The sequence below is a fragment of the Ustilaginoidea virens genome, chromosome 1 (genome assembly GCF_000687475.1).
Source record: "Ustilaginoidea virens chromosome 1, complete sequence".
NCBI lineage: Eukaryota > Fungi > Ascomycota > Sordariomycetes > Hypocreales > Clavicipitaceae > Ustilaginoidea > Ustilaginoidea virens.
In genome coordinates this window covers 4,444,053-4,458,760 of record NC_057316.1, presented here as the reverse complement: position 1 = coordinate 4,458,760, position 14,708 = coordinate 4,444,053, and the positions used below count along the sequence as shown (strand labels likewise).

General features: G+C 52.4%; 3 protein-coding genes across 3 annotated transcripts; 2 read left to right on the top strand and 1 right to left on the bottom strand.

Annotated features, from left to right (window-relative positions):
• Nucleotides 1–1,234: 1,234 nt before the first annotated feature.
• On the top strand, nucleotides 1,235–5,014 carry UV8b_00995 (uncharacterized protein; the record flags this gene model as incomplete). The annotated part of the gene is made up of 12 exons (XM_043138493.1): nucleotides 1,235–1,288; nucleotides 1,351–2,546; nucleotides 2,600–2,769; nucleotides 2,828–2,905; nucleotides 2,979–3,058; nucleotides 3,111–3,163; nucleotides 3,217–3,321; nucleotides 3,391–3,874; nucleotides 3,928–4,008; nucleotides 4,059–4,335; nucleotides 4,408–4,559; nucleotides 4,619–5,014. 12 exons carry the CDS (start codon nucleotides 1,235–1,237, stop codon nucleotides 5,012–5,014), a joined length of 3,126 nt encoding a protein of 1,041 aa, XP_042994427.1.
• Nucleotides 5,015–6,850: 1,836 nt separating this feature from the next.
• Nucleotides 6,851–8,851, bottom strand: UV8b_00994 (uncharacterized protein; the record flags this gene model as incomplete). The annotated part of the gene is made up of 5 exons (XM_043138492.1): nucleotides 6,851–6,955; nucleotides 7,033–7,812; nucleotides 7,940–8,058; nucleotides 8,188–8,437; nucleotides 8,549–8,851. 5 exons carry the CDS (start codon nucleotides 8,849–8,851, stop codon nucleotides 6,851–6,853), a joined length of 1,557 nt encoding a protein of 518 aa, XP_042994426.1.
• Nucleotides 8,852–12,160: 3,309 nt separating this feature from the next.
• UV8b_00993 (uncharacterized protein) lies at nucleotides 12,161–13,603 on the top strand (the record flags this gene model as incomplete). The annotated part of the gene is made up of 5 exons (XM_043138491.1): nucleotides 12,161–12,343; nucleotides 12,439–12,814; nucleotides 12,925–13,042; nucleotides 13,124–13,213; nucleotides 13,282–13,603. The coding sequence occupies 5 exons, from the start codon at nucleotides 12,161–12,163 to the stop codon at nucleotides 13,601–13,603; spliced, it is 1,089 nt and encodes a 362-aa protein (XP_042994425.1).
• Nucleotides 13,604–14,708: the final 1,105 nt, after the last annotated feature.

Here is a 14,708-nt window from a genome sequence, read left to right as displayed (position 1 = left end):
CAGATTATGCACCAGACCTGGTTCCTGGTTGTTTCGGCTCAAATTCTGAGACAAGCGCAGCGCGGTTGAGCCGCAGGCAAACAAGCTCGGCTCCTGTGACTGATGTGGCTTGCTATGTACTGTCTGGTACGAGCGACAACCAGCCATTACTATGCGCGGGCCTATATGCCTACGCCTCAGGCGTACGAGTCCGGTATGGTTATGCGAAACACACTGTGGCACAGGCCCCTCTGGGCAAGGGAAGATTGCGACTGGACTGACCGACCACGCAGCTGTCACAACATACCAAACGCCCTGACGGCTTGCTGCAACAGAGATCGGGCGACCTGCTTTCACGATATCAGTAGCAGAACTGCATATGCGCTTCATCACAGCCATTTCCTCCGAGACACCCAACCTAATAAGAGACGACACGCAAACTTCGGATGCCGACTTCGACGATTCCATGCTGCTGGGATGCAGATGCTCGTTTACATTGCAGCCCGAATTCGCGAAATGGCACGGCCAACAAAGAATCGGCACACCCAAGAGCCTTGCAGTGCCAGCATCGCGTCGTATTCTCGGCGGCGACTTGTCCCTAGAATGCAGGGTGCTGTTTGTTGGAAATCAATCTTCCAACCAAGGTGATATTGCGGTTAAAATTCTGAGGCTTGGGATTTTCTCAGCGGAGGATTTTGTCGGGCTTTCGAATTGCCTTTATTGCCTCAAAAACATGGCTTGTGGCTACGACGTTTTCCTGGCTGGTAGCAGGTAGCAAGCATCCTCTACCTAGGTACACTGGTACAGTAGTATCTCATATGCTAGCAGCAGCATCAGTGCCGTTTGAGCTGGAGGAGGTGCATTCAGTCGCGTGGGATGGTTAAGATCGTGTATTCGTGCTCCAGAGTTGCTGACCTTTCCACTCAACTTCGCAGCTGCGCATCACCTGTCCAAGACGAACAGCTGCTGCCAACTGTCAGGCCAGCATTTTCTACCAGACGTCACCTGCTCACCTAGCAAAGCACATGCATTTAACTCTTCGTTTCTCCAGCAGTGCTTCCCTCAGCATCCCCGAAACTCATCGGTCAGATACTTTGCACCGAAATCGGGTTGAAAAGGGCTTCTTCTCTTCACACACTTGAGCCCCAGGAGTTGCTTTCCAGTCAACTAGCTGTCTTTGGTAGCTTTTATGAACTTGTAGACGAAACATTCTGCCACACAAGATCATTTACTGACCACAATCCGACCAAAGAGGATGTCAAGCGAGGAGACCCAAATAAAGGTGGAGGTGGGCGACGTTACAGTTGCGGTATTCATTTCATCTTTCGGTGCATTACTGTCACATTCATCTGCATACTAACATGAGTACAGCAAAGCAAATCTGAGCCTTCTGTGGTCGAGCAGCCATTGAACCGTTCCGAAGCCATGTCAATCTCGGGTCCAAAGCTGATGGAAAATGACACTTTCAAGACTGAAAATGTCACGTTGTCGTCTCTTTCGTTCCGCACTATCAAAGTTGAGGATGGGTACGGCTCATCGGAAATGTCACACGCCATTGCCACCCTGCATGCAGACAGAGTCCAGGCCACTGCAACGTTGAAGTCTGAGGTGAAAAGGGACCCCTATAACCCTGATCACTCAAACATCGGAAATTCGGCTACTCTTCCAACGCCCGACGATGCGAAACCCGATACCCTGGTTAAGAATGAAGCAGACCCTACCGACACAGAGAGTGACTCAGAGGCAGACAACGAAAGAGATGATGACACCTATTTACCGGAAAACGCCGATGACTCCGAAGAAGTACCTGATGGCAAGATCAAGAGACAGAGACGTCAGCAGGCAAAGGACGTTCGGGAGTTTGTGGCCAGGCTTCATGAGAAAGAGGATGAAAGGCAGGCCAAGTCGGCCCAACGAAACGGAAAGCGAGAGTCGGGACATCTTCACGAAAGGTCCCCTAAGCGTGCCAAGACTATCGGCACAGGTATAGTCTCGAAGCTTCAAGGAAGCCTACTAGATGAGCACCAGCATTCAGAATCCTTGGCTCCAGTTATGCCAGAATTTACGGCTCGTACTCAAAAGGAGCAATACCAAAAATTGTGCAATAGTATCCCAGAAGGTTCAGATCTTAGGAGAGCAAAATCTCAAAAGACTGATCTCAAGGGCGCGATGAGGCTCTTTAGATTTAAAAAAATCAAGGTGGTCAACGAAGCATACAAGCTGGACGGGATGAGATCAGCCCTTCAAAGCTTCCAGCTCACTGCTAGTGCTTGGATGATCAAGCGAGAGCTAGGTCGCAACAACCCGTTCGGGGGCATACTGGCAGATGACATGGGCATGGGGAAAACTGTCATGAGTCTCGCTTGTATCATTGGGAATCCCCCAATCGACATCGACCTCGAAAAGTTCTCCAGAAGCACTCTTGTCATTACGCCAAACATTACAGTGGCGGATCAGTGGTTAAAAGAGGTGGGCACCCACCTCGAAAAATCCTTCAGCGACACGACGGTAGTATTTGACCCCAAGAGGCACAGTCATTCGAAGGAATTAGCGGAGCGCCCCATTGTGTATGTTTTCTTAAGTCGTCATGTCAATCGGTATTCTAACTAACCAAGCTCAGGATAACTACAATCTCCGAGATAAAGAAACAGCATAGAGACATGGAGGATTGCGATGACGATCCGAATGGATTGCTCAAATTCGACTCGAGCAAAGGGTTACTGTTCCGCATCCGCTGGTACCGCATTATTCTTGATGAAGCCCATGTCATAAAAAACACCGCCAGCAAAGGTTTGTATCGCAAGGAAAACAAACATCTAGTTGCGCAAATCATCTGACGCTTAGCTAGGCAAAATAGCCTGTTGTGCGTTGGAAGCAAAGCATTGCTGGGCTCTGAGTGGGACACCACTCTCCAATAGAACCCCAGGTAGGTTGGGTTCTGTGAATGGGGGGGGGGGGGGGGGGGGGAATGGAGTTGCATGTGCTAAAAGATGACGCAGAGCTTCTTTCGTATTTGACTTTTATCGGATGCGATGTCGACGAGAGTTGGAGCATGTTTAAGCAAAACTACATGTCCCAGGTAGGAAAGTGGAAGCGCGCGAATTCCGTTTACCGTTAACAGTTGTGTCCAGAACAAGGCAAATGGAAAATTGGAAGCACTTATATCCATGGTGATGTATCGGAGGTAAAAGATTTCGCCTTGCTTCTGGACAACTTGGTACTGAAACATTGGTCTAGAACCAAGAACGATTCGTTCCTAGGTCACCGGATAGTCAACCTTGAACGTCAGGAAAGACATACCATCACGATTCCCTTGTCGGACGAGGAGAATATTTTCTACGAGTAAGCTTCAGAAGGCGCATTTCGCCACGGCTGGCTCGGATTGATTGATCTCTAATGATACTTGTCTAGTTTCGTCAGCAAAGCCGTCGCCGCATTCAAGAGTGGCGGGTCAGGCTCAGGGCCTAGTCAAGACTCAGAGGAAGCAGCGGAAACGACGGGATGTGTTCCGAATGAGGAGAAACGGGGAACCAATTCCATTGTCAGACACCATCTGCAATATCTCCGCATGGCACCTTCTCACCCATATAACCTCGAGAGACTCTTACGCAACAGCAGCGTCACAGGCCAGGATGTTCAAGCGTTAAGAAATCATCTATCCCAGAGTGAAAACGACAAGACGATTCTCGAGCAACTTTTATCTCACAAGTCGGTATCAGAAGACCTTGAAAAATATGCCTCTGGGATAGAGTCCGTCAGGAAAATCCAGAGTCCCGAAATTTGTGGCCGATTCGAGTTTGACGAGCTGTTACGTCTTATCCAGAACGAGCATGAAGCTAAATACATGAGGTGCGGCATGTGCGGAGAGGCATCCATGAAGTTCTTGAAGTTGGAGGTAATGCGCATTTTACCATTCAAGCTGGCGTAGTTTTGATGCTGACTGCATAGTGTGGTCATGTACACTGCTCGCATTGCTTTGACACCGCCAAGAAGTGGCAAAGAAAGAAACCTCGAGTTGCAGCCTCTGCGGTGTGTAGATGCAAACCTGGCCGAATCTGACGCAGGCTGACAATAAGCAGGAATGTGGTGTGGAAGGGTGCACTATGCATTTGAAGACAGCGGAAATGGTTCAAACGATGGCTACAGCTGTTCAACAGTACTATGATGCCGAGACTCGGCAACCACCTGCTGCTGATAGCAACCGGGTCTCGTTGACTAGAAGCCCCGATAGCATAGGATGTCTAGTTGCAGGCCAACTAATTCCTCGCATCCCCAAAACGCCGAGTTCCAAACTGCTGGTGGCCATGATTGTGCTGTCCAGCTGGCTGCTCGATTTCCCAAACGACAAGATACTTGGTAAGAGCTGGCACGGCATGGCCCTTCCAGCAACCCGTCCCAAGGTCTCGCTAACAGAAAGAGCAAAAACAGTATTCACCCAGTTCATCACAACAGCGCAAGTCTTGGGACAAATGCTTGGGAATCAGAAAATCCCCTTTCTGTACTTTTACGGATGCATGAGCGAAGGTGCCAGAAATAGGGCACTGCAAGATATCGGAGGGGATGCAACCAAGAGAGTCATGGTAAATTATCAAGAGACAGTTTCTGTTCCCGAGATGGCATCTAACAAGGAGAATTACAGCTCATAAGTTTGAAAAGCGGGGGCCAGTCTCTCAACATCACCTCTGCCAACAGAGTCATCATCATAGACCCCTGGTGGAACGTCACGGCTGAAGAGCAAGCCATTGGCCGCGTTCACCGAACAGGCCAGGAAAAGGTGTGCCAGGTCGTGCGGATTCGAAGCTTGGCGGATATGGACGAGAAACTGCACGACATGCAACTGGCCAAGAGCGAAGAGGTGGACTATGCGCTTCAAGACGACCACCACACGCCACGGGCTCTGGTCAGTGAGGCTGAGCAAGCGGAGCTGTACCGCTTTACGCAGGGAAGGAGGCGTGCGAATCGCGGCGGCAGGGCAGGTCAGAAGCGAGCCCAGACTAAACGCCGGGTTGGGGAACCGAGGCAGGCAGCGCGGTGAGGCGACAAGACGGCAGGTCAAGCAGGTTGGGGGGGGGGGAAGGCAATTGAAAGGGGGGGGGGGGGGGAGAAAAGAAAAGAAAATACCTCAAAAAGAATCGCGGTACCAGTTCTGGACAGGTGATGGAGGGATTTCAAGGTTCAAGGCAGGAGGAAAGGAACGAATGGAAGATGGCTCTATTGTGCAGTTGCACAAGGACGCGCAGGGACATGTGCTCGGTGGATTTTGCTTTGCCACGGCCAATAGACAGACAATAAGACTGGCGGCCCGAAAGAGATTGATTGTGTTTGCTGACGTGCTGAGGACGGACCAAGCAAGCTGACAGACAATTGGACGACAGCATTTGAAGCAGCGGCACTCGGCGCTCAGCGCTCGGCCAGAAGCCGGAGCCCGGAGCCCGGAGCCCGGACTCCGTACCCCTGTGCCACCCACGCAGGAACCAAGCCCGAAACCGTGCGGCGCGCCACCCAACAGCCAGCCAGCCAGCCAGCCAGCCTTGCCGTTTCCGGACCCATCTTACGTCATCGGCCTTCTCATTGGCCTGCCAAGCTTTGAACACCAACCGCCCGTGTTCGCGTTACTAAAACCGACCACCAGCGAAACCATTCCCAAAGCGGAAATGTAGCTACTCCCCGACGGCTCCAGAGGATACAGGATACATACGTCGTCCTCCTTCTCCCTCGCCTACTCCCCCGCTTCCCAAGGTATACTTAAAAGCAAACGGGGCGACTTCCGCTCCCCGCAGGATTCCCAAAGGATCCCCAAAGAACATCCACCCACCGCAGCCGCAGCGCGCAACTTCCTCCTCCCCCCCTCGCCGAAAAACCAAACCAAACGGGAAAAAAAAAAAAAAAAAAAAACCACCATGAAATGCTCAATCGCAATCTGCGGGCTCGCCGTCGTGGCCGCGGCGCAGGACACCGTGACGCAGAACATGGGGGGCGACAAGACCAACGCGCCGCTGCACCTGTTCCCCCCGGTTAGCGGCGACACCAGGGTGGCCACCGAGACGCTGCCGAGCACGCTGGCTGTGATGACGGTGACGGCGTCGGCGTCGGCGTCGGCGTCGGCATCGGCATCGGCATCGGCTACCACGACGGTCAAGACGGGGACGAGCTCGGGGCTCGCGGTGCCGACGGGGAGGCCGAATGTGCTGCCTGTTCTGGGGGCGGCGGCGGTGCTTTTGGCCCTCTAGGCGTGGGCTTGCGGATGGATGGGCGATGGGGATTCGGTCGGGGTGAGAGGCGCTTGATGGGAATGAGGTGGGCAAGGGGGGGGGTGGGGGAGCAGAGGACAGCTGCATGTAGCTGCGCTGGGGCTTGATGGCGAGGCGAGGCGAGGCGAGGCGAGGCGAGGCGGGAGAGGGGGGAACGGAGCAGCTATTTTGAGGGTGGCTGTACTACTCTGGCCGGCTTGGAAAGCATGTCTGGGGCCGCCTGGCCACTGCCGCCCATGTTCGTCGACGTCCTCGAGTCGGGAGGGATGGCGAGATGTGCGAGATGTCGGCTGCACCACTGAATACAAAAGAAGCAAGCAGTCATATGTGTGGCATCACACTGGCATCACACCATGCGTGGATTCGACACGGCGGCATCATCAACTCTGAGCAGTCATCGTCAGCACTAGTGTTGCCAAACAGGGTGGTTCATGTTTCCGATGCTTTTTCTTGGTGTCCGGAATATCAAAGTCATGACGCTGGGGTGCAGAAAGAAAAAAAAAAAAAAAGTTCAAGGTGGAAATGGTAAAAGTCAACGCCAACCCAACCGCCCGTCATATGCAAACTTCGTTATCACGTAAAGCCCCTGCGCCATATTCCCCAGCCAGAGCCGTGCAGCCTCAAGGTTCCATGCTCCTTCGGCGGATAATCATGGGCATATCGCTCTGGTACATGAACCATGAGTTGAAGTGGTTCCACTGGTGATTGATGTCTACCAGATGGATCTAGCGTAGCAAGTGTTAGACAGAGAAAAAGCACACGCGGGGGACGGACCGTCGTAGGGTAGGCCAAGAACGCTCACATCAAACAAGCTGTACAGCGTGGCGATGAGCTTGCCGATTTCCACCTTGGCAAGGTGCTTCCCCATGCAGGCCCGGCTGCCAGCGCCAAACATCATGTCGGTCGCCTCCTCCATGGGCCGACGGCGCCGCGCGAGGTGCTCAACGCTCTCCCCCGGCAGCGCCAGCCACCGCTCGGGGATGAAGCTGTCAACCTGGCCGCCGAACAAGCGGGCATCCCTGGTCACGACGGCCGGGTTTACGCCGACTTTTGTCCCCTCGGGGATGAGCCTCCCGTCCGGGAGCTGGAACCCGCCCGGGGGCACCTCGCGCTCCGGCATCAGGCCTATGGCCGGGTTCATGCGTGCCGCCTCCCACGTGACGGCGTCCAGGTACGGGAGGGCCTTGATGTCCCTCCACTGGGCGATCCATTGGGGGGCACGGAGCAGCTGCGCCGCGCCCAGCTCGGCCTGCAGCTCGGCCTGGGCCCGCGGGCATTTCGCCAGGTGGTAGACAACGGGGCGGAGCGCCCCGGCCGTGGAGTCGCCGCCGGCGAGGATGTTGAGCATGAGCCAGTTGATGACTTGGTTGTCGTCGGCAAAGGGGCACGTCTTTTGGAGGCCGGTGTAATTGTCGATGAAGTTGGCGACGGGCTTGCGGTCGAGGTTACCGTCCAGCAGCTTCCTCTGGTAGTCTGCCACCAGGTTGACGGTGTATCTGAAGCCATTGTCCAGGGGTTTCGGCCCGATGCGGATAATGGGGTTCTTGTCAAGCCAGCTGTCGATCCAGGGCATTTGAGACACCTAGGAGAAAGAAGCGGCAAGGAGAGGGGGGAGGGGGGGGGGGGGGGGCAGCAGCATGCGTGTCAGCTGTCGTCCGTGTCCAAAAATAAAGGGGGGGGAGGAAGGAGGGTTAGCAGAGGAAACGCACCACAGCAAAGTAGTAAAGCCCCGCCGTAGACCCCTTGATCATGCCCTGGATGTCTTTTTCCTCTTCGAGGAAACCGTAATGCCGTCCGAAGCTGACATTGGCTGCAAAGTCCCAGGAGACTAATCACTCAAAAATTTAGCATTCCGCCTTCCTGGGGTGGGTTTGATGATGGAAATTTGATGCCGCGACGCGAGGGGAAGAAGGGAGGGGCTAGGATGGGTGGGGCTAGGATGGGTGGGGCTCCGTACAGTACGCCAGCCAATCATCCATCATGCAGATGGACGGCTCGGGAGCTTCCGCAAACTTGCTGCCAAGCTTTTTCACGAGGACCGAAATCGTCTCATCCATCAGGGGCTCGAGTTCCAGGATTTTGCTCACGGTCCAGAAGCCGCTGATTGGCTTGGTGTACTTGCTGTGGAAAGCCTCGTCCTGGGTGTTGAAGATGTTGGGAATTCTCTGGCCGTCGACCATGACATCGTTGACACGATACATGTCACTCTGGGCATGTGGAAATCGGGGGAAGAGAAAAAAAAAGAAAAGGGAAAGGGAAAAAAGTCAGATTGTCTTTTGTTGTTTTCGGCAGAGTGTCAAAGTTGGAATGGGGCACACCTTTTTCCAAGCGTATTTACTGTTGTTGGCATAGATCACCTTGATCAACTGGGCGTCGCTTAGGCTGATGGTGTTGGGGCCTATCCTCACGGCGCTCCCCCATTTCTCGTGCCAGCCGCGTGTGACGGAGTCGACGCTGCCCCGTGATGTGAGGAAGGCTCTCCAGCAATCGCTCAGCTTTGCCGCCAGCGGACCGGGAAACGCCCTGAGTGGCGAGAGGAACAATTCCCATACTCCCTTGGCAAGAACAAGCAGAACCAAGGCGGAAAGCAGTTGGCCTCCGCTGACCCCTACAAAAGCCATGTGGAGGGAGCGCAGGGTATTCAGGGGTGCCGGGGAAGAAGGAAAAGGCCGGGCCCCGGCAAGGGAAAAGGCAAGAAAAATAGCAAGAGAAATGAATATAGAAATATGAAGACCCCGGATGCAACGACACAGCAGAACCAGCAGTCGACTTCTTCTTGCCTGCAAAAACAAACAGTCTCTGTGAGGCGGGATGGAGATGATGACCTCAGGTTTGGATTTGCAGAGTCAGGAAAAGTTGGAGAGAGGCGAGAATAGCAGAGCACCGTCTCTGGAAATGGGAATCAATCCTTTTGAATCCAGCCATTGTCCCCACTCCCTGTCTAATTAAGTTGTCCTCAAAAGATGATCCAGAATCCAGATACTATTTTGAGGCTCAAAAAGCATTCATCCAACACAAGATCGCGCGTAATACGGTGCGGCGTTTCTGCGAGCGGCTAGCACCTGCATTATTGACGCCACAGCCGCAGTTGACTTGTGACGGCGTCAATAACCTTTGCTTCTTTCCCCTCTTCCCCCCTCTTCCCAACCTGATTTGTGTATTTGGTGGATGCGGAGAAGGTTAGAGACGCCAGTGTGGAGAGAATCTCTCTAACCGGGACACCCGCTGCGGATCGTGTGGGTATGTAAGACGGCTGCGAAGGGAGTTGGCTTAAATATGTGCTCGAAACCATTGGCTGGGGCTGGGGCTTGGTCGATTCCAGGGATCCGCATCCGTCGTTCGATTTTGATCACTGCACTAAGAGCATGATCGGGGTCTTGTGCAAAGATCGGGATACCTTTCTCGCTGCTTGGCTTGTTCTGCCCAGTGCCTAAGAGATACCCGTGGGTTAAGAGGTGGTTGACACTGGGAAGCGCAGTTTGTCTATCGCGGTAAGGTGCAGTCGCATTTCTCGATGTGGCAGCGCTTTGCACTACTTGGCTAGTATACGGCCGTAGAGTCGGTACCAGGTAAACTATTGTTTGATCTCGGTGGTCAGGGCCGACTAACTTGCTCAGAATGCTGTGCTCCTACTCCGTAGTCGGCGTCACGCGCGATTTTACCGGGATTCTTCCCATCACATGAGAGCGCGGGGGAGCTGGGTAAAACTAGGTAGGCAGCTCCTGCTTGCCTGGGTTTTGGCTCGCGACTCATGGCTCATGAAATGCACGAAATGAGCCAGTTCAAATGTCTGTCGGTAGATTTCCGACGCTGGTGAGACCTATCGCCATGACGTCTCGGCCCGGAGCTACTGCAAGCCAAGCCGCGATTTAACGAGCGGGAACTAAGACTAGTACATGGTAGCGAGCCCCCTCAGGGACAACAAGCAATCGGTTGGAAACTTGCACGGCCCTTAGGTAGTGGGCACGGCAGTGGCGTAAGACACCGATGCGGGTACTGCGTAATTGCAGATCCCTTCAAACCCTGCAGTACTAGATTGGTGGAGAAACATACCTACCTAGGTAGTCGAGCACGGCGCAGGTTCGTCTCTTTTCCATCGCTGGCTGCGCTGGGTCAGTACCTGTTAGTAGCTGTTTGCGGATGGAGAAGACGGCTCGGATCGAGTACCGGATACGTGCAGTGCAGACTGACTTGACTTTGCATCCCTGGCCACACCTGCAGACGTGAGACATAGGCTGGGCAGCAGGAGTTGGCCCGGGCTGCCGCGTCCATAGGCAAGGATGTCTGTCGCTGTCGGTGGCTCGGTGGCTCGGTGGTGCTGCACTGTTGCAGCCATGTTGAATCCAGAACCAGTCAATCGCTCTTGTCGTGCCGTTCGTCGCCGAAATGCTGGGCGAGGCCAAGTGAATTTGAACTTTGTAGCATTGTGCCATGTAAGGAGGTGTGAGGCAGTCAAATATGTACTCCGTAACAGCAGGAGCAAGGGATCGCCAAAGACTGGAAGGCACGGCCAAGTATCTACCTAAGACAGCTTGCAACCTGCGCCTTCCATTCCCGGAAGAAGCGCCTGCCCCTTCTGCCTTTTTTCGTCCAACTCATCGACTGTTTTCGTTTTCGGTCTGTACGCACAATCAAAAGTAGCTGCTATTGGCCAGTTGGACGTCCACGGTGTCATCGACCAGATCTCTTCACCCCGCCTGATGGTCCTGAGTCCCGAGTCCTGACCCCATCATCCCAAGCCATCATTGTTTTTATGCGTCGCTCAGCGCTTCCCGTGCTGAGTCCTGAATCCTGACCCCCTAGTCCCTCCCTCGGCCGCCCCCAACAGATAGTACCAGACAGACCAGACCAGTTCATCACCAATTCAACGCATGCGCTTCTGATGCATGTCTCGCATTCCTTGCTGCTGAAATAGACTTTGAAAGTCTCCAGTGGCCCTGATTTGCGGAGACACGGCACAGGTCCTAAAAAAAAAAAGCAAACCAGACTATGCCATAGTATTCCCCATCCCGCGGACTATCACAGCTCAGATGAATGTAAGCCATGAGAGCATATCAATGGTAAGTGTTGAACATGCTGCGGTGATCTTTGAGAACCCGAGGTAATTTTTAGTCAGAAGTGGCAACGTCTAATATCTAACAACCTGAGTCTCAGTCCTTTACAGATTCTATAAACCCGGTTGACGGAACATACCTAAAAAAAAACCTGATAAAGACTCTGAATATCTCCTAAACTGGTTCCTCAAGCCGGCAGCGTTAAGAATAAAAGTCGAGTCTACGGATTTCTCCGCCAAGTCCTGATCCCATCCCTGGCCTGCATTAGGTACAAGTCAAGGGTCGTAGCAATCAACCTCTGCTGCTGGGCCATTGGTTGCAATACCTGCTACCGCCGCAAATCCCTTGCCTAATTAACCGGAAATAAATGTCGGCCCTCGTCAAGAGTCTACTATCACATTTGCTGGCATGCAGGAGTCAAGGATACTATGTATCTATTGAACCAAAGAAAAAGCAGCCCACTTCCCACACCCACACTGAAACATGACTTCTTCGAACCGCTTGTCCTCGAATCCTTGCCCGCCTGTGGGGTTCGTTCCATCAGATGATAAGCCCATGAGTTCATCGCCAGGCGCTATCAATAAAAAGAACTGGCCTGATCTCCGCGTCGGGGAGACAACCCAAGTCAAGCCAAGGCGGAACCTAGCTACCGCATTCTCCAATTGAGGTCAAGTCATCCCTTCATTTCATCAAAGCTAGTTCTCCTGCCTTTAAGTGCATTGATGTTTGTTACACGGCGTTCAGGAGCCGTTGGTTTTGTGCTCACAGATTCTTCAAATTCTCCGCAAAGTCAGTACAATATAGGAATCGAGTTGGGAATCCGTTGACGAGAATCATGACAATCTTGATGTACGGCAAAACATGGCCCCAACGATAATGGAAAGAGAGCTACCGCTTCCTTCTCCAGAGTACCTGGCCGAGAGTGATTCGGAATCAATCACAAGAGTTCTTTGGGTCGCTACCGCCTTCCCTATTCTGTTTCTGCTTCTTCGTTGCTATACAAGATTATGGCTGAGGAAGATATTTGGAGCGGATGATTACTTCATGGTCGCAGCAGTGGTAGGTTGAATCCGCAAAAACATGGCATACATGGCATACATGGCATACATGGCCAAAGTTGTTATAAATGTTGACATGTTTGTTATTGTTGAAAGATCCTTCTTGTGGCGTACTCTTCAGTCGTCACCGCCGCCGCGGACAAAGGACTAGGCCGTCACCTGCTATACGTGTCGCAGAATCCTCAAAACCTCGTTGATGTTGCGTTGCTCAGTTTCGTATCGCAACCTTTGGTCATCATGTCGTGTGCATTCGGCAAGACCTCGTTTGCTCTGACCTTGATACGGGTTGCAGCCCAGGAATGGATCATTGGATTTCTGTGGCTTCTAATCATCTTGACCAACATTCTTCACACTCTCATCTCCATTTTTGTCTTTACCCGATGCAATGATCCGCGACATTTGTGGAATCCCGCAATCCCTTCCGAGTGCTGGCCCCCGGGTGTATTTGTTAACCTCTCGATATTTATTGGCGGTAAGTCATGATTCTTCTTCACTCTTCCATGGGTGAAATTTTCCCATTCGCTCCAATATGGAGTCTCGTGATTGTGCGTTTTCATTGACCGTGGCCTTGTATTCCCACAGCCTTTTCTGCTGCGACGGATTTCATACTCGCGCTTCTGCCTTGGGCAATTCTATGGGAGCTTCAGATGAAGAAGAAGGAAAAAATCGGAGTGGCCATTGCCATGAGTCTCGGCATTTTGTACGTATACTTCACCTTCCCTTCCCCCCTCTACACCGTCTTCGTCCCGCTCTGGGATTTTGACTGACCACAGATTTCTAGTGCTGGCTGTATTGCCGTTGTGAAGACTAAAAACCTTGCGGCAAACGGAGATGCTGATGACATCACCTACTCTCTTGCTTTTCTTTTGATGTATGCAAACTAGTCCATGCTTTGATTTCCCGTACGGCGCTCTCGAGTATCTAACATATTGTTCATAGGTGGGCTGGGGTAGAAAATGCCGTCATTCTTATCGCCGCCTGTGTACCAACGATTCGGCCCTTGATAAAGAAGGCCTCCCCAGGTTTATCAGCCCGCAAAGAGCCGTTCAATGACAGTCACACTCTTGTCACCTTTTCCAACTTCAAACCCTTCGGCTTTCGAGCCAGACAATCGCAATGGAGCAGTATTGAAACACAAGTTGGATACGATCAGGGCTCTTTGGACAACAAGAGTGACCAAGGCATCATCCAGCCGACGCCAACCGAGGACGGACAGGTTAATAGTACCAGCCAGTCCAGCGAAGCACGTGCGGGAGAATAAGAGACGTGTCTCGGAGAATCACATCACAAAGACGAGCAGAAGTCGACTCGACCTACCGTCAGTGATGAAGTCTTTCAAGTACCTAGTGATGCCACAAAGCCGGTCCTCTTTTACTTGTACCATCGAGTACACCGTTCAAGCCGACGAAACTAAATAGGCAATGTATATTAAGCGACTTTGTATCATATTCAGCTTTCGAGCACTGACTCTGGGCTGGACGCACGGGAACGCCGTTTCATTTTCAGCTGGCAGCATCATAAGACCCAGATGGATTTAGAGTATTACACATTCTACTGCAGAAAAAAGGGGATCAAATTTATGATTACTGACAGGAATTGATTTATCTTCGCACTCCCAAATGTCCATCATCGTTAACACAGGGCAGGACAGCAAATGCAGGCGTTGTTATACATGGTACTGTACAGTGACGATGACGCCATCATTTCTCGAGGCAACTCTTTTTAGCGGCATCATATTGGCCCTGGCCCGTTGATTTTTCCTTTTTTTTTTTTCTCTCGTTTTTTTTTTTTTTTTTTTTTTTTTTTTGGCATAGCCAGGGGGAGCACTTGGATGAGTCTGCAACTGGCTCCTATCCACAGCGTAGAATGCAGGAGTCCTTGACTGGGAAGAGAAAATTCAGCTCCAAAGAGCCAATATAAAAGAGGACGTTTCGAGGCTGAATATGCTTGTAATCTGATTTCCGTATCAGACCATGACGACGTCTCGAGGTCAGAACCACCAGATTGTACGTACGGGTGGGTTTGTTTGCAGCTTGGGGTCACGTGATCCTCATGTTCACGTCACATGGCATCCCCACACTGTGCGTGAGTTGGTTGCGTGCCAAGCTTTGCACTGTCCACTTGGACCCGTACCTGACGGAACATTTGAATCTTTTGAACGAAACCTTTTCCGCGAAAGTCATCCACGACGAATGCCCGCCCCCCCCCTTAAGCCATCCACCTCAACGCCGCAGCACAAGTCAGCGCTTCCGTCTCGGACTGGCCTGCCTCGACCTTGCACTTTGCGAATTTTCAATGTCTGTCGTTGTTCCTCAGCATCATGAGACTCCTTCTCTTCATCCCCCCCGCATAGCGCCTAGTTCATC